This window comes from Nanorana parkeri, unplaced genomic scaffold (genome assembly GCF_000935625.1).
Source record: "Nanorana parkeri isolate BGI_ZX_2015 unplaced genomic scaffold, ASM93562v1 scaffold963, whole genome shotgun sequence".
Taxonomy (NCBI): domain Eukaryota; kingdom Metazoa; phylum Chordata; class Amphibia; order Anura; family Dicroglossidae; genus Nanorana; species Nanorana parkeri.
The window spans coordinates 80,397-107,201 of record NW_017307231.1 but is presented as its reverse complement, the minus strand read 5'-3'; the positions used below and the strand labels follow the sequence as shown (position 1 = coordinate 107,201).

General features: G+C 44.0%; 1 protein-coding gene across 1 annotated transcript in view; it reads right to left on the bottom strand.

Moving 5' to 3' along the window:
* Positions 1-26,805, bottom strand: part of MARCH6 (membrane associated ring-CH-type finger 6) — a 499,681-nt gene that overhangs the window by 418,445 nt on the left and 54,431 nt on the right. The window contains exon 4 of the mRNA XM_018566614.1: positions 23,858-23,909. Coding sequence (XP_018422116.1) covers positions 23,858-23,909 — 52 coding nt within the window. The remainder of the gene's footprint in view (positions 1-23,857; positions 23,910-26,805) is intronic.

Below are 26,805 nucleotides of genomic sequence, written 5' to 3'. Positions count from 1 at the left end.
TGTTAAACTAAGCAGGCTAGTTGGGCTCACGTCTGCGCTCCAAATGTCTGTGGTAAAACTTTTGGCTGGGATGTCTGTGGACATCAGCTCATGAATGTGTTTTGCAACACGGTCAAACATTTTCAGTAGACAGGCTTCAGCGCCTGCTTGGCAGTGTGTAACATGGCTCAAAATGTTCTATAAGCCTGTAAAATCCAATGTCCTCCACAACAGAGTGGCTGATCATCTAAGGCAATACATTTCATACGTTTTTCTGTAATGTCTTGTGCTTTGGCACTATCGTTGGCAAATTTCTTAACTCTCTCAAATGCTGTGGCAATAGATGGTGTTGTGCTAGTTGGGGTTTTAAGTTTTGTTGCTCGGCTGTATTCTGCATGCTGATTTGGATGGCATGTTTTCAGATGATATATAAATCCTGTTGTGGAGAAGTGCTTTGCCACTGCACCTCCTCTTGAAATTTCTGCTGTACAAATATTGCAGACTGCAAATGTTATGTCTTTTTCTGAAATTGTGAAATATTTCCATACCACTGACATGATCAACCTTTCCTGGGTAGCACAGGGATAACAGCAAGGCAGAGTGAAATCTGGAAAAACATTTAAAAGCATCAACTGTAAAACTAAACATCAGAAGTGGAGAAAAAAAATCCCGCTGCTATCATGCCCAGGTTACATGCTGGAATCTGGACATGCCTGGGCATCAGGCGCTTGCAGTCAGGGTAGGCAGCTGAGGCACATTATGGAAGAAAATGCTGTCTGCTTCAAGTTCTACAGCTAACAGCTTTTTTCTTCCAATAATCAGAACCTTCAATTCCTTGTTGTCCTCTGGCCCCCTCCAAAATTAGAGATTGTTGTCAGTATGTTGTGGCCATCTTCTACTCTCTGTAGCTGAGGCTGCTTGGAAGGTCCCAGTGGTACATTTGGGAAGCCGCCTGGCACGTTCCAGATTTAACCCTTTTGCTGTCAAGGATTTTTGGGCACATATGCTAAAATCTGCATTTTAGGCCAGAAAAATGTATTTAGCCCCCTAGAATTATATAGATCCTGAAAGCACAGATCCTGTAGAATAAAATGACGGCAATTACGAATTGTTATGTTGCATAATATAACTACTCAGTCTTTATCAAACTGAAATTTAAGTAAAAATTAGACTTAGCTTAATTTAGGTGCAGACAATGGAATACCCAATTTTTTAATAAGGTTTAAAAGACGAGGTTGTGCCGTGTAAACAGATAGCCAACATGCCAGGGTTAAAAATTGCCCCTGTAAAATGGTGACAAAATACAGTATACCCAAAATATCTATAGGTGACCCTTTAAAACCCCAGTAATCAGTTCAGTTATCCATGAATATTGGCCCGATAATTATTGCTCTCACTCTGCCACCTGCGACGGTACCAAACATGTGTAGTGCAATTGTCCTTATACGTAGGTGCATCCTACTTATGTTTCCAATGCACACAGGGGTGGGGGGGGGGGGTGTAGGGTCTGGGCTTCTTCTAGACGGGTGAGCCTGTGTAGGACATCAGAGTGGGAGTGTTCTACAGCCGTAATCCTGGAGTTGACCGTGGCGATCTCTTACCTTACTTCAGCAAGATCTTGCTTATAAGCTGTTTCAATGCGCTGAGTAAAGGTCTCGAAATCTGCTTTAGTAGGGATCAAGGTTGCTAAGTCTGCTTTGGTAGGGAGAGCACTCAAAAGGTCCCTCAAGGTGGCATCTAGCTGTGTATGCGGTCCCAAGGGTTGTGAAGGCCCCTTATTTATGGATTGACAGGAGGGCAGGGGTGGGTCCGAACACCAGGAGCCCAGTGAATCTTCCCAATGTAGAACACTGTAGGGGTGAGGTCCATTCCATGGCTCCCAGGGGGGGTAGGCCTCAGTGGGGGGGGCCTTGTGCCTGGGGGCGAGGGGTTCCTCGCTGTGGGAAGTCCCCGTGCTCCCTGCTGTCGATTTTGCCGGCGGTCCCGGTGTTTCAAACAGCCGTTTGAAGGCTGTTTTGGGTGTGGATTGTGAACCCCTCTTCTTTCCTCCTTTCTTCATCTCAGTGGCTGGGTGGGTAGGTAGGGAAACCTGGCTTGTAAGGATAGTGAGGACCGGCGCTGCACTAACGCGCTCCTCACTCCTCCATAGCTCAACCACACCCCCCTGGCTCTTTTCTTTTAAATTGTGTGGGAGGAGAGTACTCTTACCCCCCCATAACGCCCTCAATTAGCTTTTTCAAGGAGTCTTCAATGAGATGCTCACTCACAAGTGGCATGCAGGAAGATTTTTTTTTTCTCAGGCGCCTGCTCTGCCATCCAACACTTTAGCCAAACAGTTCTACGAATGTGATCTGACACAAGGCTGATGAGAGGAAACAAGTAGCATCCAGCACACAGCTACATGTAAAATGCAATGGCCATCTGATTTGAGTGATCCATCCACTCTTAGTCTATGACAGTGACTGTAAAGCGTAGTTTTTCCGAGACATTGACAAGTCAGGCTCTGCAACAGCACGGTCACAACCTGAAATGGGTGCCGAGCAGTGCAACACATTGCACTGGCAGATTGTTAGGACTGTCTGTATTTTTAGATACTGTATGCTGTGTGAATAGGAACACAAACATATAGTGAAAATAGACTTTAAAATACAATGGAATAGAAATCACTTTGTTCAAATGAGAAATAGTGAGGTTGACTGCAGTAGGTCTACCTATTAATCACATTCTTGTTAAGAGGATACAAAGATGCCCAATCCTCAAGAGGTGGAAATTAAATTTCAGGGTGCTTGCAAGCCTTGTACAAAAAGTCACTTAACAAGGGATTTGGGGAAATAATTTTCTATTGGGGAATAATTTTTCTTCTATTTTCACCTGCCGTCCTCTTATTCACTTTATCGCTCCTCTTCCCCCTTATTACTTTTTTTTGCACCAAGGTCCCTTACTCACTTTTTCCCCTTATATTACTTTGTGTGGCTCATTTTTTGGATTTCTAGATTGCTCTCTCAATCACCATGATGCCCTCCCCCCTTATCATTGTCTCCCATAATGTACAGGGATTTAATTCTCCCTGGAAGCACAGAACTGCTTTTAACCTCCTTGGTGGTATGATTATTCAGGATTTTAGCATCTGACGAAACTAAAACTCAGATGCCGGCATCGGCACAGCAGAGGACACCACGGGCTCGCAGGGACAAGGTAAGTGACCCTTTTCTGTGCAATCTCGAGTCTGCCTCAGGGTTACCGCTCTTGGTACTGAAAATTAACCCTGAGCCAGACTCGGGAATACCGCCAGGGAGGTTAACTATTATTCCTCACAAAGAATTAATATTGTCTGTTTACAGGAAACTAGGTTTTCTGAAACCTCAAAACCCAAATATCTCCATAAAAACTATTCCTAAGTTTTTCAAGCTTCTTTCTGTAAGAGAAAAATGTGGGCTATTAATAGCCTTTCATAGGAATACTCCATTTGCGAGCTACTTGGAGTTGGAGCATCCAACGGGGAGATACTTGCTGTTGCAGGGTACAATATTTGATACAGAAATCACATTAGTCACTTATTATGCACCTAATACCAGACAAACTATTTTCTTCTCCCACCTTCTCGGAATGATAGACAAACATAAAAAGGGCACATTGTTGGTCATGGGGGATTCGAATATTGTCTTGAACTCCAAATTGGATAAATCAACATCTGGATCTAGGTCAGTCCCACCTCCCTATACAAAATCTAACATTAACCTTTTCAATACCCTTCTATCTGAATATGGTCTATTGGACGCATGAAGGGACAAAAATCCTACATTCCATGACTATACCTATTACTCTTGCCCCCCCTCCCCCCCCAACACTTTCAGTATCTTGGTCCGACCATTCCCCTGTTCTTATCAGATGTGACCCCATCAATTTTCCTGGTAGCTAAACGACTCACTGCTTTCCTTTAAGGATACAACACAACTCATTCAATCCGGCATCTCTCGCTATTTTGAGATAAATTCTAACTCTGTCTCTTCTCCAATAAGCTTGTGGGAAGCACATAGTCACCTTAAGAGGCGGTATTATTCGGTTAGCCTCTCACAGGAAAAGAGAACGAGAAAGGATGATATCTGATCTTTCTTTGCAGCTAGAACAATTAGAGAAGGCATGGAAATTACACCCCTCTAAATCATTATGTCAATGTGTCACTTCTACTAAAGTGGAGTTAAATCTTCTTTTGAACGACAGAGCTGGAATAAAATAAACTCAACTTCTATGCCAGGGCCAACAAACTTGGCCCCATGTTGGCAAACCTGCTTAATTCTAAGCCTAAAGGGAATCACTCAATTTCCCTTTGTCTCTCTAATGGAGCTATATTTGTGAACCCATCTACTATTGTTGACTGCTTTGCTAAAATCTTGACCAAACCTTATGATAAACTATCTATGTTTCGACCCCACGTAGCTGACCAACTGTTTGTGGGTACTACTATGCCGACTCCTTCGGATACAGTGGTGGAGATAATAAGAGCTGGCATTACAGTACAATAAGTTCTAACAGCTAAAACATCTGTACATACCAACTAAGCCCCGGGCCCTGATGGCTTCTCCGCTCTTTACTATAAAAAAATGTATCTGAGCCATAAGGACTGAGTGTTGTCCGGCGCCTGTCTAAAAGGGATAAAATCCAATGTATCCCTTCTAGACAGGCACCGGACAACACTCGCAAAATTATTTGACTAATTCATCATGTCTGTCATGTGAACTGTCCCAGTATGTTACCATCCTTAAATATTCAAAATGCCTTTGATTCTATCTCATCTCTACTATATACTTGGTAAATGGGGCTTTCCTGACACGTTTTTGGCATGGCTCCGAGCTTTCCCCGTCGGCCTCTGTCGGCTACCTTCAACATTTCTCCCCTACATTTCCTATTCACTAGGCAAGGGTGCCCTCTTTCCCCCATACTATTTGTACTGGCAATGGAACCACTTGCACATCTTATTTGTCATAATCCTAATATCCATGTGGTATTAGTGGGTACCACCGAATATAAAATTAACCTTTTTGCGGATGATCTATTGCTTACAGTATCCCAACCCCATATAACCTTACCTAATTCATTCTCTGTTCTGTGATCCATTGCACAGATGTCCAACTTAATCATTAACGAAGAGAAATATTCAGCTCTTAATATTTCTTTATCACCGTATACTATAGAATCTAAACATAATAATTTATTTTTCCTCTGGCACGACTCTCGGTTAGAATACCTACCGTGTTTCCCCGAAAATAAGACACTGTCTTATATTTTTTTTGGCTCAAAAAAACACACTAGGTCTTATTTTCGGGGTAGGTCTTATTTTTTTTTTTAATGTAGAACAATCCAAAATTAATTCAAATCCAAATTAAATAATCCAAAATGGCAAAAGGTAAGAATAGGTTGATCAGGGCAATCAGGGGTGTCGTACCTTTCCAAGAGCAATTTGGCAACCATATGCTGGCCAGAATGAGCGAAGCGCGCTTTCACTATAAATTCCTCACAGGTGGAGTGCATTTGGTATCACTCCGCCTGTGACAGGAGCCGGCGCTATAGAGGAGGCATGCGGCTTATGCGGCTCTGCTCCCTCCGCTGCCGCCTCGCTTCCTCTAGCGCTGGCATCGCCGATTCTCTCCCGTGGCTCTTCAAGTTTTCCCTTCTGCCACCACCGGCCCTAGGAAAGGTCACAACTAGGTCTTATTTTCGGGGTAGGTCTTATATTTTAAGAATTCCCAAAAATAGTACTAGGTCTTATTTTCAGGGTAGGTCTTATTTTCGGGGAAACAGGGTAGGTATCCATTTAACTAAAGCATATGACTCCTTATATAAGGCTAATTATGTAGCTTTATTTAGACATCTTAAGGATCTTTTATCTTCCTGGTCGCATCATGGCTTATCTTGGATTAGCAGTTTGAATGCTGTCAAAATCACAGTTCTACCCAAACTTCTGTACTTTTTTCGTACTCTTCCAATTACAATTCCGGGCTTTTCCCTCTGTGAGTTCCAAAAACATGTTATGGATTTTGTATGGGGTACCAAAAGACCATGCATCTCTAAATTTACTATGTGCGCCCATCGGAGACAGGGAGGCCTGGATCTTCGCTATTTCTCCAAATGTTATCAAGCAGCTCAAATTGTTCTTATGACCAACATGTTCTTGTCTTCACAAGCTCCGCTTTGGACTAAAATTGAAAGCTTTTATTGTGCTCCAATTTCCATCAGAGCTCTACTATGGCTTGCATGCCAGTTACGCCCTAAGACCATGAGGCCACTCATGCGACATGCCCCTTAAAATTTGGGATATCACTAAATAGTATATTAAGTTAATCTCTCCTCACCTCCCTTTGCTTCCTATCCTGGGTAACCCTTTGTTTGTTCTGGGTTTGGAGACAACAGGGTCGTTTGGATGGTGGACATCACATAACTTTAAATATTTATATAATATTTTAAATGTCAACGTAGTTTGCAGATGGTCCGAAATTAGGGAACAACATCATGCTCCCTCCGTGGAATACTTCTGTTACCTACAAATCAGACATTGGACCTCCTCCACGGTTTCTAATAGAATATCACCCACACAACTAACAACTTTTGAACACATATGTTATCACTCTACAACATAAATTGATTTCCATATTGTACTCCCATCTTAACTTTGTATGCTCCCTGCTGAAACATGTTTATGTACGAAGGTGGGAACAGGATCTCCAAAGCTCTAAATTGAACCTGGATTGGCAACGAATGGGGAACACTGCAGCTTCCTGTACCATTAATATTACTTCTCTTGAAACAGCTTATAAATCTATGATGCAGTGGTACATGGTACCCTCAAGGTTGACTTATCTCCACCCTTCACATTCTGCTCTATGCTTTTGGGCATGCTCTACATTTTGCATACTTATTGGTCTTGTCCAATGCTAATCAGACTGTGGTCAAAGACATGTTTTTCTTTTCCGATCTCTTTTTAACAAAACTATACCTAAAGAGCCCTGGTTTGCGCTTTTACATTTTAAGCCTCCATCTCTCATGAAGATTTAACATAAATTGGCAGTAAAAACAAATTATCGCCCAAGCCTGGAGGAAACAATTTGTCTACTTTGCCGATAACTGCCGTAGGATCGATTTTATTTTTCATTTACGAGAAACTATGTAGCATCCTTTAGGATTCACAGAAGACATTCCAAAAGGTTTAGGTTTGGAAACCGGTGATTTCTTATGCACACACTGAAATTTCCCCCCCAAGAGCTTAACTACATTTGAGCCTCTGGAAATGTAAACAAAGCATAATTAAGGGGCCTTGGTGCAACCCTTCCTTCTTCTCCCCCTCTTTGCTGCTGCCCTACCTCTCTCCCTCTCTTGTTCATCCCTTCTTATTCTTTACGTTAAAATTCACTAATGCTATTGACCCAAGGATGTAGGGGACTTGTTGCCTATTCCTGCTCTCCTTTTATTTCTGGGGTTGATATGGGAAATATTGCTTTGACCCTGTACTGCATATTTTATTATACCTCTACCTCTCAGTGGGGGGGCCTTGTGCCTGGGGGCGAGGGGTTCCTCGCTGTGGGAAGTCCCCGTGCTCCCTGCTGCATAGTGAGGCAGTGGACCGGGCTGAGACTGTCACTGCAGGTGATAGGAGCAGAGGGGCCTGTGATGGACTGCCAGCCAAGGTTGTGGCTCCGCCCCCTGGGGAGAGTGTCGACCAGCGTTCAAGGACAGTCCCCAGGGGATCTGCAGGAGAGGCTGGGTTGTCAGGGGTGCCCGAAGTCGGCGTCTCTCCTCTTACCTGTCGCGCACTGGGGTGCGGGAGATGTGGCGGATCCGCGGCCTCCATCAATGGCAAGGCCGCAGGTGAGTCTGGCCCCGGCGGCTGCTTAGGCCCCGAGAGATCTGCGGGCGATGGCGGGGTGGTCAGGGGTGCCCGATGTCGGCGCCCCCCCTCGTAGCTGCCGCGCACTGGAGGCCGCAGGTGAGTCTGGTCCAGGCGGCCGCATAGGCCCTGATTTTGCCGGCGGTCCCGGTGTTTCAAACAAGGCTGTTTTGGGTGTGGATTGTGAACCCCTCTTCTTTCCTCCTTTCTTCATCTCAGTGGCTGGGTGGGTAGGTAGGGAAACCTGGCTTGTAAGGATAGTGAGGACCGGCGCTGCACTAACACGCTCCTCACTCCTCCATAGGTTTGTATTTCTGTAAAAAAATTTGTGCTCCTGGTATTTATCTAAAAACTACTAAATGATTCTAACAGCCGCAGTGGAAAAAAAGTGAACAAAGTGCAATCACTTCACAATATATTTAGACCAAAAAAACTAAATTTAGATCTAAAATGCATATATCTAAAACCATAAAAATACTTAACACTATAGTGTATGTATCATTTTCACCAAAACCCCATATACTCTTCTAGTAAAAATACAAAGGATAATAAATATTCTAAAATTGAAATTGTATAGTTCCACCAGTATATCCACAGTACTTTACATATAACACTTACATCACAATAAATGTAATTTTTTTACATTGCCCCAATACTGTGTAACGTGAATCTTGTTCTCCACTCCAATCCAAACAGGTTCTTCTTAATGTTAATCTCAAGTGCCACTGTTCAATATTGCACTCACCTGAATCTTTAGACCACTATTAGATGGTCTAACAAGTGCTAAATCTATAATCTTAGAGACCCAAATTCTCCCCCGTTCCAGGCAGCCAATAGCTACTTCAGCTATATAATGATTGCTCTTATAACTCACTCATATACCATAAAGGAAAGATAGACGCCACATAGTGTAAAACCCTTATAAAATGTTAACCTTACATCACTTTTAAAAAAATTGATAAGCAGCGCTGCATATGAAAAAACTAAATTTGTATGCGGTACTCTCCGGTCAGTAATAGCCCCTTCCTGTTTGTATGCTATTGTTCCCCAGTGTTCATTTTTACAGCAAACTCTGATTTAGTTTTAGTCATAGTCTTTTGACTAAAATTTCATTTAGTTTTAGTCCTATTTTAGTTATCTGAATTGTTTTAGTTTTAGTCGACTAAATATTATAAGATTTTAGTCTACTAAATCTACGGTAGATTTAGTCTACTAAAGTCTAATGGGTTTAGTTAAAGAGTAATTGAAGTATGTCTAAAGAATTTCCAACGTCAATATATATTCCTGGAGTAAACATTTGGTAACGTGTTATTACTTATGGTATTAAGGTTTGAACATGCAATACAGACACAGATTTCACTGTTGTGATATATAGCATGCCTTTATTTATCTTAAAATTAGATTAAACCAAGTCTAATGAAACAATAATCTTGAGTATTTTGAACAAAGGGCTAGTAATTAGATATGGATTGATTATAACAACTTATATATGACATTCTTCATTCTTTCAAGCAGAAGTGCAACTCTAAAATATTAAAATAAAAAATGATACTGACCGTATGCCATTGCACATATTATCTATTAGCCGTCCATTCAGGATGGAACCAAAACTGGAAGTCCAAAGAGATTGGTTCTGATTGGATTTCTTCCCAAATCTTCTCTCCCTAAAATTTGAGTCTAGTTTTAGTTGGTCGACTAAAATGTCAATATATATTTTGTTATAGTTTTAGTCATTGAAAAAAGTTTTGACAAAAACTGACACAAAAATGATTAGTCGATGAAATTAACGCTGTCATTCACCTCTCTAACTGGACAGTTCCCGAGATCAAACATAATGTCAGTGTGTTAACTCCCCCACGACGCGTTTTGTCAATGAGACTTTTTTAACAATTGACAATCATTTTTGTGTCAGTTTTTGTCAAAACTTTTTTCAATGACTAAAACTAGAAACAAAAATAAAATAAAATATGTATATGTATATATATATATATTCTGATCTCAGGAACTGTCTAGTTAGAGAGGTAAATTATACAGCATATGAACAGGAATGAGACATCACTGACCGGAGAGTATTGCATGACAATGTGGGTTTTTCATATACAGGGCTGCTTATCAAATTTTGATTTAAATGTTTTGAGAATTTAAGATGAAAGTTTTATAAAGATTTACACTATGTAGCATCTATCTTTTCTCTATGGGATATAAGTGAGCTATAAAAGCTATGATTATATGGCTGAAGTAGCCATCGGCTCTTTGGAACGGGGAGAATTTGGATCGCTAAGGATTATATCTTGACCGTTTGCTAGACTATCTAATACTGGTCTAAAGATTCCAGTGAATATAATATTGAACAGTGGCACTTGGGATTAACACCGAGAAGGACCTGTTTGGATTGGAGTGGAACACAAGATTCACTTTACAAAGTATTGGGACAATTTAAAAAGGACATTTATTGTGAAATACAAAGAGTTACTTTTTTTAGAGTATTCTATGTGGAGTACATCACATTGCACGGTAGATATACTGGTGGAACTATACAATTTCAATTTTAGAATATGTATTATCATTTTTGTATTTTTGCTAGAGGCGTTTTGGTAGCAATGATAAATACAGTGTTTATATAAGTATATGTATGGTTTTAGATATATGCATTTAAAATAGTGCTGTGTTTTTTGGTCTAAAGATGGGTTAATATTGCCTCCTGCAGAAGTAGAACGCTAGGCAAAAAAAGAAAGAACAAAGCAATCTAGGGATGGTCCCTGCTGGTGGCCAAACCCCCTGACTGGAACAATCAACTTAGTAGCAAGCCATAGACAAACAAGACAGTAGGCCAATTTTAGGGTGGGTGCTGTGTCCTTCAATGAACGCAGAGATAACATATTTATGGTGAGTATAAAAATCCTATTCTTTCTTCCGTTCATTGGAGGACACAGCAGGATCCTTAGGATGTTGACCAATGCAACATCACAAAGCAGTAACAATAGGGGGTGGGCTAAAAAGAACATAACATACCCACAGCCAACATACCTACACGATGCCTGCAAGACCTTGAGGCCAAAACTCACATCCACAGACGCTGCTATGTGCACCCTATAGAACTTAAAAAGGTGTGGACAAAAGACCAAGTAGTGGCCATACAACCTTGGTCAACAGGTAAATATAACCTATTCATTAACAATATTGGGGAGAGGGTAAACAGCCATGTTTCAGTGTTTGCTGATGACACCAAAATCGGGAGGGTAATAGACACTGAATTAGACACTATAACATTACAGAGGGATCTGAATAAAATAGGGGAGAGGGCAACTACATGGCAGATGGGGTTTAATATGGATAAATGTAAAGTTGTGCACTTTGGGGTTAAAAATAAGAAAGCGGATTACACACTAATGGGATCTTCACTGGGGAAGTCTGAAAGGGAAAAAGATTTGGGGGTCATTGTAGACCACAGGCTGAATAATAGCTCGCAGTGTCAGGCTGCAGTAAACAAAGCAAGTAGGGTCCTGCCCTGTATTAATGTTTTGCAGGGACAAGTCCATAATTGTGCCACTTTTTAGATCACTGGTTCGGCCTCATCTGGAGTATGCGGTCCAGTTTTGGGCACTAGTGAACAGAAAGGATGTCCTTGAACTGGAAAGAGTCCAGAAGAGGGCAACCTAACTCAAAAACAGGATGGAGGACCTGAGCTATGAGAACAGGCTACTAAATGTAAACATGTTCTCATTGGAAGTAAGGAGATTGAGGGGGGACATGATTTTCATGTACAAAATGTTTATACAGGGGATAGCAACATTAGCAGCAAACTCTTTACAATTAACTCAATGACAATGACAAGAGGCCACCACCTAAAATTGGTGGAGAAAAAATTTCAGCACAAGGAACCAAGGGGTTTCTTCTCAGTTAGATCAGTCAGGGTCTGGAACTTGCTGCTGCATGCTGTGGTTTCGGCTGAGAGCGTGGAATCGTTCAAGAGGCGATTGGGCGATTACCTCAGGGACCATAATATACAGGGGTACAAGTACTCTTAAGGATGAGAACAACCAGGGACCTATACATACGCACACATCAGTAGGACCATAAACACAATAGGTTGGACTTGATGGACATATGTCTTTATTCAACTTCAAATATTATGTAACTATGTAACAGAAGCCTGCAGAGACTCAAACCCTTACTAACATGAGAGTGTACACCTGACCCATCCTGGGACCTTCCAGGACAATGGACAATAAATTAAATCTTCCAAATTGAAGCTGTGTTGCCAGATAGACTTGAATAGCCCTGACCACAACCAAAGAGTGAAGAGCCCTTTGGATGAGAAGGCTTTTGGCACATAGAAGACAGAACAATATATTCAATTAAATGAAAAGATGAAACCACCTTTGGCTAAAAAGACAGAAGAGGTCAAAGAAAAATTTCTACCAATGCTGCTACCAAAAATGGCTGCGTACAGGAGAATGCCACCAATTCAGACACCCACAGAGCTAAAATGATCATCACCAAAAAAAAGGCAACCTTCTTGGACAGAGACGACAAAGGAATGTCCTTAATATTTTAAAAAGGAGACTTCTGTAAGGCCAACAGAACCAGATTGTGTGTGGCCAAGGACCGCAAAAAAGAACCACCAAGCTGAAAATCTGTCCCTTGACCATACTCAGTGCCAAACGATCCACCCCTATCTCTCCACTCAGCCGCACAAAACCGAGGTCCATAAAAATCCAACTTTATTGTTGTAAATGCCATACAAAGTCCAAAATACAAGGTATACACCACCATAATATCTCTCCCACTCCAACGCCCCTCACGTGTTTCACCACCTGGGCTTAAATCATACCCATGATTAAGCCCAGATGGTGAAACATGTGAGAGGCATTGGAATGGGAGAGATATTATGGTGGTGTATACCTTGTATTTTGGACTTTGTATGGAATTTACAATAAAGTTGGATTTTTATGGAGTTCGGTTCCGTGCGGCTGATTACATACATAGTTACATAGTATTTGGGGTTGAATAAAGACATATGTCCTTGCGAGGTCGGGCGCAGGCCGAGTCTATGTAGAAGAGTGGGAGTGTAGTGAACCTGGTAGAAGAATTTCATTTGGATCAATTTGTCTTTAGAGGCTATCACAGATGACATGCAGCTACCCTCAAAGTCTCCCCAATCATCCTCCACCAGATCCGGGAGGATCGACCGTCACCTCTGTTTGCGGCTGTCAAACCTACCGGATCTATAGGACATAAGCTCCCCATAATAAGTAGAGATCAATTTTGCTGGGTCATCTCTCCGTAGCAGCTCCTCCAGGGGTGACTGAGTTGGTGTAAAGGCAGTCGGCCCAAATTGGGTTCGAATCGCGTGTAGGAGTTGAAAGTAGGCAAAAAAATCACACGGGGAGAGCCTCAGCTCCCTCCCACGCTGCGGGAAATCGGGCATCACCCCATTTTGAAACAAGTGAGAAAGAGATTTAATGCCTTTTGAGGACCAGAAGGCGGCCGATGGTAGGCGCTGCAGCTCTTGGGGGGCGGGATTGCCCCATAAGGGGGAGTTAGGAGAATGGTACCAATGGGATAGTGATAATTGATTGATAACATATCTTAGAATACGGACAGTCACAGAAATCATGACTGCCCCTTGGAGCTTTTGGTTGTGAGTAACCCCCCTATAGACAACATTTTGAAGGGATTCAAAGGAGGTTAGTATGGCTGCTTCAGTTGCCGTGCAGGCGTTCCCAATCTGGGGGACCAGCCAGTCATGAACCACCACTAGTTGGGATGCGAGGTAGTACATATGAAAATTAGGAAAGGCCAGGCCCGCCATCGAGCGAGGGAGCTGCAGCACCTCCAAGGCCACCCTAGGGGTACGGCCCCTCCACAGAAATACAGTGCAAATAGAGTCAATTTTACGGAAATAACTTTTTGGGACATAGCAAGGGGCATTCGCTAGGATACAGAGCAACTTGGGGAGGAAGTTCATTTTAATTATATTGACTCTTCCCATAATGTCACCTCTGTTTGCGGCTGTCAAACCTACCGGATCTATAGGACATAAGCTCCCCATAATAAGTAGAGATCAATTTTGCTGGGTCATCTCTCCGTAGCAGCTCCTCCAGGGGTGACTGAGTTGGTGAAAAGGCAGTCGGCCCAAATTGGGTTCGAATCGCGGGTAGGAGTTGAAAGTAGGCCAAAAAAAAAAAAAAATCACACTGTGAGAGCCTCAGCTCCCTCCTAAGCTGCGGGAAATTGGGCATCACCCCATTTTGAAACAGGTGAGACAGAGATTTAATGCCTTTTGAGGACCAGAAGGTGGCCGATGGTAGGTGCTGCAGCTCTTGGAGGGCGGGATTGCCCCATAAGGGGGAGTTAGGAGAATGGTACCAATGGGATAGTGATAATTGATTGATAACATATCTTAGAATACGGACAGTCACAGAAATCATGACTGCCCCTTGGAGCTTTTGGTTGTGAGTAACCCCCCTATAGACAACATTTTGAAGGGATTCAAAGGAGGTTAGTATGGCTGCTTCAGTTGCCGTGCAGGCGTTCCCAATCTGGGGGACAAGCCAGTCATGAACCACCACTAGTTGGGATGCGAGGTAGTACATATGAAAATTAGGAAAGGCCAGGCCCGCCATCGAGCGAGGGAGCTGCAGCACCTCCAAGGCCACCCTAGGGGTACGGCCCCTCCACAGAAATACAGTGCAAATAGAGTCAATTTTACGGAAATAACTTTTTGGGACATAGCAAGGGGCATTCGCTAGGATACAGAGCAACTTGGGGAGGAAGTTCATTTTAATTATATTGACTCTTCCCATAAAGTCCAGTGGTAAGTCCATCCACGGTTTAGTCTTCAAATGAAGAGAGTCAATAGTCGGTGTCAAGTTATTAGCAATATAGGAGGAGAGGGGCAGCTGGTGTCGTCAGTCACGAAGGGGTTAACACCCAAATATTTAAATTCATTTGCAACCCTTAGCGTGGACATCGGGTGAATGTTCGCCACTGTAGCGTCATCCAGGGTAAAAAGAACAGACTTGTCCCAATTAACCCTGAACAGGTTCCAAATAAGTCCAGTAGCTGGAGGAGGTGACATAGGGAGTCATTCGGATCAGATAGATAAATCAGCGTATCATCTGCATACAGGGAGATTCGCTCCTCCAGGTCACGTATCATCAAGCCATGTATAGAGACAGACTCCTGTACCCTAACGCCAGAGGCTCAATTGCCAAGGCAAAGAGGACGGGGGAGAGGGGACAACCCTGCCTTGTTCCCCGGAAGATACTAAACGAGTCAGACACTTATCTGTTGATGCGCAATCTGGCCACTGGGGTGTTATACAGTATCTCTATCCAGCGGATCATGTGGGGGCCAAACCCATATGCTCCTAATACTTTAAGTAGATACGGCCACTCAACACTGTCAAAGGCTTTTTGTGTATCAAGTGAAATTAATGCTCTACCTTCAGTCGTGGGATGAGAGTATTGGAGGTTGGTGAAAAGTCTGCATATGTTCATCCTAGTGGAGCGACCCGGCATAAATCCTGCCTGATCGCTGTCAATAAGGGATAGAACGTGTTTATGTATGCGTATTGCTAGAATTTTGGCTAGGATTTTTGCATCAACATTAAAGAAATGGGTCGGTATGAGTCACACTTAGACGGGTCCTTGCCCGGTTTTAAAATCAGGACTATAAGAGCTTCCCTCATGGACGAGGGGAGTATACCCAGATCAAATGCCTCATTATAAGTGTCCAATATATGTGGTCCCAATTCCTCCATATAGGAGGCGCACCATTCTACAGGGAACCCATCAAGGCCTGGGGTCTTTCTAGTGGGAAACTGGGAAACCGCCAGCTCAATCTCCTCGCTAGTGAGCGGCCGGTCCAATTCTTCCCGTGCTTAAGGGGAGAGGCAGGGGAGGGAGACCTGAGACAGATAATCCTCCAGCTCCGCGTCCGTGTAGTGGGTTCTGGAGGAGTATAAATCCCTATAGAAGGATAGAAATGTTTCCATTATGTCCCTAGTATAATTAACCATTGTCCCTGAGGAAGAAGCAATGTGTGGGATGGAAGTAGGGTTGAAGTTGGGTTTAGTAAAGTATGCCAATAATCTACTTGACTTGTTCCCAAACTCAAAGATTTTTTGCTGGGTATGTAGCATTTTCTTTTTGGTGCGTTCCAATTGGAACAGGTCATGCTTACGTTTCTTCCCCATCCAAATCACTGTAATTTGAGGGAGTGGGATCCAGAACATAGGTGGCCTCAGCCTCTCCCATATCACACTCCAGTGCAACCTCCCCTTTAAGCCTACGGACTGCCCCAGTAGCTGCCATGAACGCTCCTCGGAGCGTGGGTTTAAAGGCTTCCCATTTAAGAGAGGAGGAAGGACTTCCGGTTCCGGCGCCTGATGTAGCGGTCGCAGAGTGAGGGGCTCCCGCACAGCCAGGGCTAAACCCGAAATAAAATCTTACCCCAGCAACACAAACGAATCGTTCTACTCTCCACAACAGCAACTACACTGCCAGGAGCATGGACAATTTCCTTGCTAAACGCAGAACCGGCCCGCGCGGCAAAAACACCCCGGTCCGTGGCAAACGACCCCAGTCGCAGACCAAGATGGCCGCCACTCCGGACATGCGGGATATCAGCGCCTCCTCAGAAGAAGACATGTCGGCAGTATCCGACCATAGCCTAATAGTAGCGGAAGTGGCCAAGTTGCTTCGTCCCACTATACAGGACGCTGTTAACAAGGCGGTGGGCAAGGGAATACAATCCCTTCGACAGGATCTGCTACACCAAGCCCAAAGGATCACAGAGGCAGAATCCCGGATTGTGACCCTAGAGGAAGGAGCGGATTCCTCGACATCTCACCTCCAATCCGCTACTAAACAGATCCAACTTCTACTGGATAAGGTAGACGACCTCGAGAACCGCTCTCAGCGGAACAATATAAGGATTGTAGGCTTACCAGAGTCCTACCGTCTGTCGATGCTAGCATCCATCTGCACAAATAATATACCGGACCTCCTAGGCCTTGATCCATAATATACCAGACCTCCTAGGCCTTGATCCATAATATACCGGACCTCCTAGGCCTTGATCCAGGGTACAAGGTGGAACGTGCGCACCGAGTGGGGCCTCCTAACCAGGAGAGAAAGGGCCAGCGCCCTATAATAGCCCGTTACCTGGATTATACAGATCGTCTGGCGGTCATGCAAGCATTTCGTGCCCAAAAAGACCTACAACTGGAGGGACATCGCCTCCTCATCTTTGCAGACTATTCGGCGGAAGTCACCCGGAAACGCAAAGCGTTTAATAGAGTCTGCTCTATCCTACACCAGAAGAGGGTCAGATTTACTCTGGCTTATCCGGCGACTCTTTGCTTCCAAACAGAGGATGGGTCTCCTCACGCTTTCCAGGACCCCGAGGCAGCGTTCAAATTCGTGGAGAAACTGGACCCGCCGGAAGCATTCAAGTCGAGTGGAAGGTCTCCTCTCCCCCAACGCACCACCACCCCAGCAAGGAAATCAGCGGTCAGGCTACCGATGACGCCCACCGACTCGCCCTGAACCGGGACGCTTATTATCATCACATATTTACATGTCACAGGTACGTCGGGTTTTCTTATGCCGGGGGGAGCAGGTGGAGAAATGAAGAGAACTAACTATCGGCAATCCTTTCTGCCCCTTTGTGGGAATGGGCACTAAAGGCGCGAAAAAACTGACTGATAGAAATCCTCCTCACCTCCATCTTTTTTTCTTTTTGGACGGGAACGAACTCCCTTACTCCAGGTGATAGGAAGCAACAATACCGTCATCTAGCGACAGTCATTGGTATCGCAGATGGTCCTGCATAGTGTTGTACAATTGGACGGTGCAGGCGGTACGCCGCAACAATCAAAACTACAGCTACACTACCAGTACTAGAAATCCGATAACAATTATTCCCACGTCAGGACTGAGATCAGGGGAAATTTGCAAACCACCAAAACGTTCCCAGGGTTTATGCCCATTGACTAGCGGAAGCACTTTAGCTCACTCTGTAGAGCTATAGAAGGAAAAAAGCGAAGTCACGAAATGTGTATCACTATTTTATGTTTTTTCTGTTGGTTTAAATATGTTTGGTTCTTTTGAAACCCAAGGTTATGGTCCTGTTGACTGACGGCCGCTGGCCGCTACAGTCAGGATAGGTACATATATGTCTAATAGGTTCTCAAAGCTAGCAGTTAATAAGACTTCATGCTACGTTTTTGTGATCTTGGTATATGAGGCACTATGGGCTCATGAGTCAACACTACTAGGGGGGCGAGATTCATTCTACTTAGTGAATATGATCATTCCTATCTCTTTGTCAAGGTCTAGGATATTAACTTTGTACATGTTTCCCTATGCTTTCTTACAGTTACCCCGCAATCAAACATGAGAGTGATCTCCTGGAATATTAATGGCTTGAGATCCCCGGCCAAACGCATTATGGTCCTCCGACATCTCAAAAAGATGAAAGCGGACATAGTGCTGCTGCAGGAAACCCATCTATCTCAGGAGGATATAGGTAGAATGCAGAGAATGTGGGTAGGAGAAATCATCAGTTCCCCTGCAGTGGGAAGAAGGGCAGGGGTAGCTATATTGTTCAATAAATTGCTAAATTACAAAGTGGATCAGGCAGAAGCAGACCAAGAAGGGTTAAACTTAGGATACATAACAAAATAATATAATTATACAATGTATACTTTCCGAACGCACCGACAGCCACCTTCTTCCAGGAGATCACTTCATGGATACTACAAGATGATAATCCGCATAAACTTATAGGGGGAGATTTTAATTCCGCCATGGTTCTGAAGGATAGAAGGATAGAACGGGCAAAGCAAAACTCAACATGGGCTCAGGATCCCTCCATCACACTCCTTTACAAGACCTGTCAAACAATGTCAATCTTGTGGATGTCTGGAGGGTCAGGAATCCCATGGAACGTGAGTACACCCATTATTCTTCAGTACACGCCTCCTTTGCCAGGCTGGACTACTTCTTGGCAACGGAGACAGTAGACTCTCTAGTCACTGACACAACACTGTATCCTATAGACATATCGGACCACGCACCAATACTGGTCCAGCTACAATTTTCCCCTCCAAGGGGCAATTTTTTTATATGGCGTTTCCCCTCTCATTTATATGCGGAAACGTCATTTAAAACTATGCTGGTGGAAGCTTGGAGAGAGTATGAATCTTTTAACAATGCACACACAGACAACCCCAATTTATATTGGGAAACCGCAAAGGTGGTGCTAAGAGGGAGAATTATGGCATACGTAGCTGCCAGAAAGAGGAAAGCCAGGGCACAATTTCTTAAAGCCAGTTCGTCTTTTCGCCTAGCACAGATACAATACTCATTATCTGGCTCTGAAGAGCATAGGGAAGCGTGGGCCAAAGTAAAACTAGACTTTGAATGGTGTAACACCCAACAACATCTGTACTATCACTCCCACTCTAAATTAAAATGTCACAAATTCGGCAATAAATCTGGAAAAATGATGGCTAACCTAGTTCGGCAACGCGCTTCCAGGCTACACATACCATCTATACGGTCAGAAGAGGGCACTACTACTTCCGACCAGAAACACATTAATCAAATATTCGAAAAATTCTATAGTCAATTGTATTCGGCGACACAGGTACAAAAGGATTTAGGCGACCTCTTTTTGAAGTCGGTATCGATGCCCAAAATTCACAGTGAAGAAATGTCTCTTCTTAACCTCTTGCCGTCCGCCCGTAGTAGAAAAACGGACGGACGGCACTGCTGCATCTGCGGGTTGCCGTCTCCAGACGGCAATTTTTTTCTGCTCGTGCGCGCCCCCTAGCGGGCACGCACGGGCAGAAAAGACCCGACAATGCACACACCCGGTACCGGGTGTCACACATATAGGCGATCAGCGGGTCCATAGCCCGCCGATCGCCTATATGTGCTCGTTCGCGGCCCCCCCCCCCTGACTCCTCACCTTGATTCCCGGGATCCGCTGCCCCATCTTGGATCCCGGGACCGGCTCCGAGGGCGTCAGGAGGACGGGAGATCAGCTCCTTGCTAAATTGATAACAGGTTGCTGTAAAGCAATGGTCAACGAGCAGTGGAGGGAAACACAATACAAAATTATACATAGAGCGTATTACGCATTTCAAATCAAACGCAAGCAGGGCATGGTCAAGGACTACTTGGACCATTGCCCCAAATGCAAACTAAAAGCAGCCTCTCTCTTCCACTGTTTATGGGAATGTCCAGCGATACGAACATTCTGGGTCGGGGTAGGGGACTGCATTGCATTGGTAGTGGGACATCAGATTCCGATGGAAGCTCTCTTGATCATGTTCAATTTCTGGGATACGCCGGAGGACTTTACTAAACACCAAAGACATTGGATTAGTATTGCCCTGTTGGCAGCTAGGAGAAGTATCCTGAGAGAATGGTTAGCCCCTAATCCCCCTACGGTTCAGGGTTTGCGCACAGACCTCCTTCACTTGCTCCAGTTAGAAAAACTAGACGCAGAAATGCTATTGACAGATAATAAGAAAACCGCTTCCTTTGATGACAGGTGGCTACCGTTTATTAATATAATCTTCTCGCAAGAGGAAAAAGATACGTTTCTATCTCCATTTAAATATACAGCGAGTGCCATATTTGAACAGCTAAATAGTACGAAAGAAGTTGTTGCCACGTGATCTATTCTCACCAACGCTGAGGGTACCAGATGACAACATCCTAATCTCCCTTATCCAAGAAACCTAAAGGTGGGATACCAGCAACAAGGCTTTAAGGGATAAAAAGGTGATCTAGTAGAGTCGGTCTTCACCCCAATCCAAGACCAGCAGATCTGTAAGAACCTAGTCTAACTACAGCCTCTGACTGGGGCAAATTGGGCTCTCGTTTCTATTCACACGAGGGGTCTTGCTGGATGGGGTTAGGACAAATTACTCTTTTCTTTTACACTAGATCTTCTCTCTTACCCTGGTGGTGTATGACAGAGGGAACAATGGTTAGAGGAAAAGGAGAGGATACAGATCAGTACACGTGTCTGGTCAAATTTAGCGAAAGTTATGCTCTCACCTTTCAACATGATTGTAATCAATAGTAGTGATATGTGATCATAGGAAATTAGCTGTATGTACTTGATCTACTGTGTCAAAGAATATGTACGATTGACTGTTATTGTCTTTAATTGAAAATAAAAATGTTTTGAAAAAAAAAAAAAAAAGAGAGGAGGAAGTCACAGGGGCATTATCACTCCAGTAGTGGGCGATAGCCTGAGAGCAAGTAGTCTCCACAGAGGGATCAGATAGCCAATGGGAATTCATTCTCCACACTCTGGAAGAGAAGGAATGCCCCCATCGGAGCTCCACTAACTGGGGAGCATGATCCGAGATCCCCTGAGGGAGAAAGCGCACCCCCGAAAATCCACGGAAGAATTGTAGAGGTCTCAAACGCCAAGTCAATTCTGGAGAGCGTCCTATGTGTAGCAGAATCGCAGTAGGCCCTTGTGTCCGGCCACTTCCATCTCCACACATCAAGAAGCCCAATTCCCTGGACCCAATCGGTGAACTTAGTATTGGGTCGCCACCCACCCCCATGCGGTCCAATAGGGTATTAGGGGCCAGGTTGAAGTCACCCATGAGCATCAAGGGGGCAGTAGGCATACTCAAGGCAGCAGTAGTGACGGTATGGAGAATGTCCACATCTGGGGGAGGGGGGAGATAAACAGAGGCCAGCGTCAGGGGATTCCCATCTATAGTCATGTGAAGGATAACATATCTACCAAGTGGGTCAGTTTTAACCTGAAGGACAGCAGCATCAAGTGACTTAGCCAGTAGAATAGACACCTCTTGCGAATATGATGAATATACAGCATTGAAGGAATTGGTAACCCAATGCATTTTCAGAGCCATTAACTTAGAGCCCAGCAGGTGTGTTTCTTGCAGACAAACCACATGCGGCTTGTGTTTAAAGAGGGAATCAAACACTAGGGAGCGTTTGAGGCTGGAGTTCAAGCCCTGAACGTTCCACAATATAAATTTATACACCATCAGAGGACAGGCAAAGTGCCAGGGTGACTAGAAGGTAAACCTGTGAATTTAAGGACAGAGCATTAAAGGTATTATGAGGTGAACCTGAGCATATAGGGGCTGAGGGAGTGCAAACCATTGGAGTCTGTAAATTAGAGCATAAACCCACACAAAAACCACAGTCAAACCAACCCGAACTATAATTCCCATCCCACCGGAGAGGCTGCAGCAGCCACCATTCAGCCACTAGAAGTAATGGTAGTCCCAGCGTAGACTGAGTCCTCGGCTCCAGCCAAAGTAAAACTATGATGGAAGCCACCATAACACTAAATACCAGCCGCCAGGATGAAGAAAACACACTCTGGTGCAGTCCATGCACAGCAGCAGCGAGGCCACAGAAATAGGCATTAGGTTGAAACAGTGGCGGAACGACCACTGGTGCAGCAGATGCGGCCGCACGAGGGCCTCGGCCTGGGGGGGCCCTGCACAGTCCCAGCACCGGATTGGTACCCAGCGGCCAGCGGGCCCCCCATCTCTGCGCCGAGAGTGTTGGATCATCCGTTCATCCAACACTCCCGGCACAGAGTCACATCGGCCGCCAAAAGATATCGGCCGGAAATTGCACTTTTGGCTAAATGCCGAAAGTGCAATTTTTCTGCTGATACAGCGGCGCATCCGTGCTTTATTTCCTCCCCGCTGAGCGCTGCTCGGTGTCCCAGCGGGGAGGAGAGAAAGTGACAGCCGGCCGAGCGCTGCAGGAGGAGGGGCCCAAAAAAAAATCTTGCACCAGGGCCCTTTGTTCCTTAGGTCCGTCACTGGGTTGAAAGTACCAAACCCCCCAGTCCTATGAGAGAGGATGCTGGCCAGCCAGGCAAAGTGCTTCCCCCAGTGGAGGACGATAACCCACATGCTAAGGGGACCCTCATACAACAAACAGCAGGCACACCAAGCCTCAGAATACTTACCTAGAAGGACAAGGACATCCTCATCAAGTAGCAGAATGCCTCGAACCGTGGTCCTTCGTTCGCGGGATTTCCGTGCAGTGTATGGGCACCTTTAGGTAGAATTTTTTGCATGACAATTGGAGGCAGGGGCTGTGTCCTTCAATGGGCAATAAAGAAAGGCACATTAAGAAAAATAAAATCCTTGCTCACTTGGTTTTTAATATATACAGTTAAAGTAGTATTAAGCTATACTTCAGGTTTCCCTCTAACTCCACTTTATTAGTTGTACTTTCAAAGGTTTTTTTTTTTTTTTTTTAGTAATTTTACTCCAAAACAGGTTTGTATTGCTTAAAAACTTGACTGAAGCTGTTAATAATAAATAAATAAATTAAGACCTGGCCATTTGTAAAGGGGCAAACTATCCCATGATACCTTGCATGTTTCGTGTACAATGCATGCTGCTTTCTTAGAGACATTCCTCTGGCCCCTCTTCTCTAGGCTTCCCACAGTGGAGGACATTCAGAAAAGAACTAAATTATGACATTCCCATTACTTTGCACATTTCCTTTATCCACAGTGTTCTAATAAATTGACATAATCACATGCAGCTATAGTCCCAACTGGAAGCGCACATGTAAGGGTGGCTATGCTGGGTCTCGGAAAGTTGTTATAATTCTTTTTAAAGGGCACAGAAAAATAAACAAGCCAGCATTATAGCAAGCATGTGAGTGATACTACCACACTAATTGATAACTTATGGTTTTAATAACATTTTAAGGTGATGCTTTGAGAACTACCAGGTGTTTTTTTTTTACTCTGTAGATTAGCTAGAAAAAGCAGTTGGCAGATGCACATAATTTTCTTAAAAAGGTGGGCATCAATAGTATAAAAGAGAGTGTGTGTGTGTGTGTGTGTGTTACATTCATGATACAGGAAATCTGGTTCTCTGAGCTCTAAACACTAAGTTGTAATACTTACAATTTAGTTGCAATACTATAAAATGTATTAGATACTCACCAAAGACAAGTATGAAAAGGGTGTTCAGTGACACAACCCAGAAGACATGTTCCTATTCAGAATGTGAATACAAGAATTATTTTCAACATAAGAGGATTTAAAAAATATATTTTATACAGAAAATAAGATTTAAAATGATAACCGATTATGAACAGTGCATGTACAATTTGTTTAAACTAGAGAAAACTTTACCCAGTAATTCCCTATTTGCATAACACAGAAAAACAACAGGGAAATATTCAACCGCATAATTCGTGTTGGTAACCTTTCATACATAATTAAATTGCTGCTCATTTGAACTAGTTTATCAGAAAACATATTAAAGTTGAATACAACAATACAGCTGAATAAGCTAATTAAAAAAAGGTGGAAAGTACTTAGCTAGAAGATAAATTGGGGTGGGCATCACTAGCGTGGCAATGGTAAATGGGATTGGGGGTGAGCTAAAAGTTCAGTGTTTTTTCTCCGAACTTCAAGAATTAATTGTTCCAGTGTGCCTGCAGCTTCAGAGGTCAGTGAGGGCTTGATTTAAAGCTCATTTACTGCTCACTTACAAACAAGCAAATAAATGTCAATAACCTGGCCACCACAAGTTCAGAAAGTGAAAAGCAATAGAGCCTTGTTTTGATCCCAGTGCTGGTCTTCACTTTCCCAGCCCAATGCTGTTGTACATTGAGATCCTAAAACATTTAGGCTGGGTTCACACCTGGGCGTAGCATAGGCGCATTTTTTCTGCTCGTTTTTTTGCACATTTTAGCACGTTTTCCCGTTCAGTGAAACGCGCGTTTCGATGGCGGTATGACTTTTTTTTATTTTTCCTTTATTATTTTATCTATTTTTTTAAAAATGTTTTAACTTTTAAACTTCCCGCCGGCTCCGCCTCCCTGCGACGCGGCCGCTTGCAAGGGACGGAACCCGAAAGTCGGCAGCCGCCGGAGGACACCCAGGGGATCGTGGAAAAGGTAAGCCCTACGCTGTATTCCCGAGTGTGGATCGGGGTTACCGCTTTGTTAACCCCGAGCCACACTCGGGAATACCAATGGAAACGCGCGGAAAAACGCCCCAAATAAGCTCCCGTTCTTGTTTGGGCGTAGGGCGTTTTTCAGCGCGTTTCCACGGGCTGAAATACGCCCAGGTGGGAACCATGCCCATAGGGAAGTATGGGATTTCACTGTTTGAGCATTTTTCAGCGCTTCGATCAGCGCTGAAAAACACCCAGGTGTGAATCCAGCCTTAATGTGAAAATGGCTTAATGTAGCTTAATGCGTAAAAAAAAGTGTCTAAAGCTCAATCGATTGCCTTGAAACTTTCCACAACCTACGTTTTTAACTTGCCAAACCTATCCTAGAAGTTTCATGTATTTTGGTTTCCCACAAGGCAAATGAGTGACATTAAGCCTTTTTTTTTTTTAAGCATGTATGTCTTTATTGGGTTTCAAAAAGAGTATACAAAAGTATAACAAACAGTTGTGCGTTGGTAATCACATAAGATCATACATAAAAAGATTGCACCGTTTCAGGCAGTCCTATTATCCTGAGATTATTGCATCTTATCCGGTTCTCAAGGTCATCAACCTTGTCTAAGAGGTATGTGACCTGTTTGTGAGAATCGTCTTGTGACATTTGAAGGCTATGCATATGATCTTCAAGATCCCCTACACGCTGTTCCACAGCCTGTAAGCGGTGAGACTGTGTCTCCAGGGCCTGTGTCAGCTTACCCATATGCTGTTGTATGGAGTCAGCTATAATAGTTGTCAGGTCTGCTTTTAAATACGAAGCCACTGCGGATGCCAGCGACCGGTAGCCTATCCCAGATTCCGAGTGTAATTGAGGGGACTCAATCGGCGCTTCAGTCTGCATGTCTTCTCTGGGCTCGCTTCGGTCCGCCATGTTGGGAGATACACGTGGGGATTCTTCGTGCGGCAGAATGTTTCTCTTAGTCGATTGCGGCCGCGATAAGTATTTGTCCATCCTCCACCTTTCAATCCCGGTGATCGAATCGTCGGGCAGGACCGAGTGTGAGCGGTACGTTCTGTGTTTCTTGACAAGCGGGACGGAGCAGGATCGTACACCGCTACTCCATCGGGCGCCGGAACCGGAAGTTAAGCCTTTTTTTGGGGTGGAGCATAGTGTGGCTCAACGTGCAAAAATAGTGTTACGTAAAATAAATGTGCAGATTGTGCAGGCCATGAATGTCTATGTACCATGTCATTGGTTAGTTTGTATCAAAAATTCCTTCTCTTTTTGACACAGATTTCACAGATGTTCACCATTAATGCCCCACCTTTTCTCTCAGCTATGCGCAGAGACTTGAAATGTTGGGCAAGGCCGATTTCTCATGTTTTTGAAGGAACAATATCCTGAAAATGAATGTCCTTCCTTATTCTCTATTCCAAACCACACCATAGCTAAACCTAAAAAAATTCTTCTTGCGCTACAGCAGGAATTCTTTAATTTTGCGTGGGGCTCCAAGGCGCATCACATTGACCACTCCACACTCGCTGTGCCTAAGGCACATGGTGGTATTGAATTCCCGGATCTTCTTTTGCATTATAAGGCTGCCCACCTGGGGAGAATATTAGAATAGTGTACAAACTTGGGAGTTCAAGAAGTGGATCCAGATGGAGCAGTCCTCCTCTCAAATTTCTCTTAGTGATCACTTGTGGCTGGGTGATACGGCCTCATCTCAAACTAATCACTACCCTTTGTCATTTGCCACTCTCCACGTGTTGGCCTCAGTACCAGATGACCTGATAACCCCCCATTTGGCCTCAATTCTAGTTTTACTCCTCTATTACATAACAACTGTTTCAGGTTTACCCACTTGCTAGAGGGTACCAAGGCCAAATCTTTTCAAGAACCTCAAACCCCTTCCCCTTGCTCCCCATTTGATTGCCTCTGTAAAGAGTAGGGGACGATTCGTCACACACGCTCTCAGAGCTACTCTAT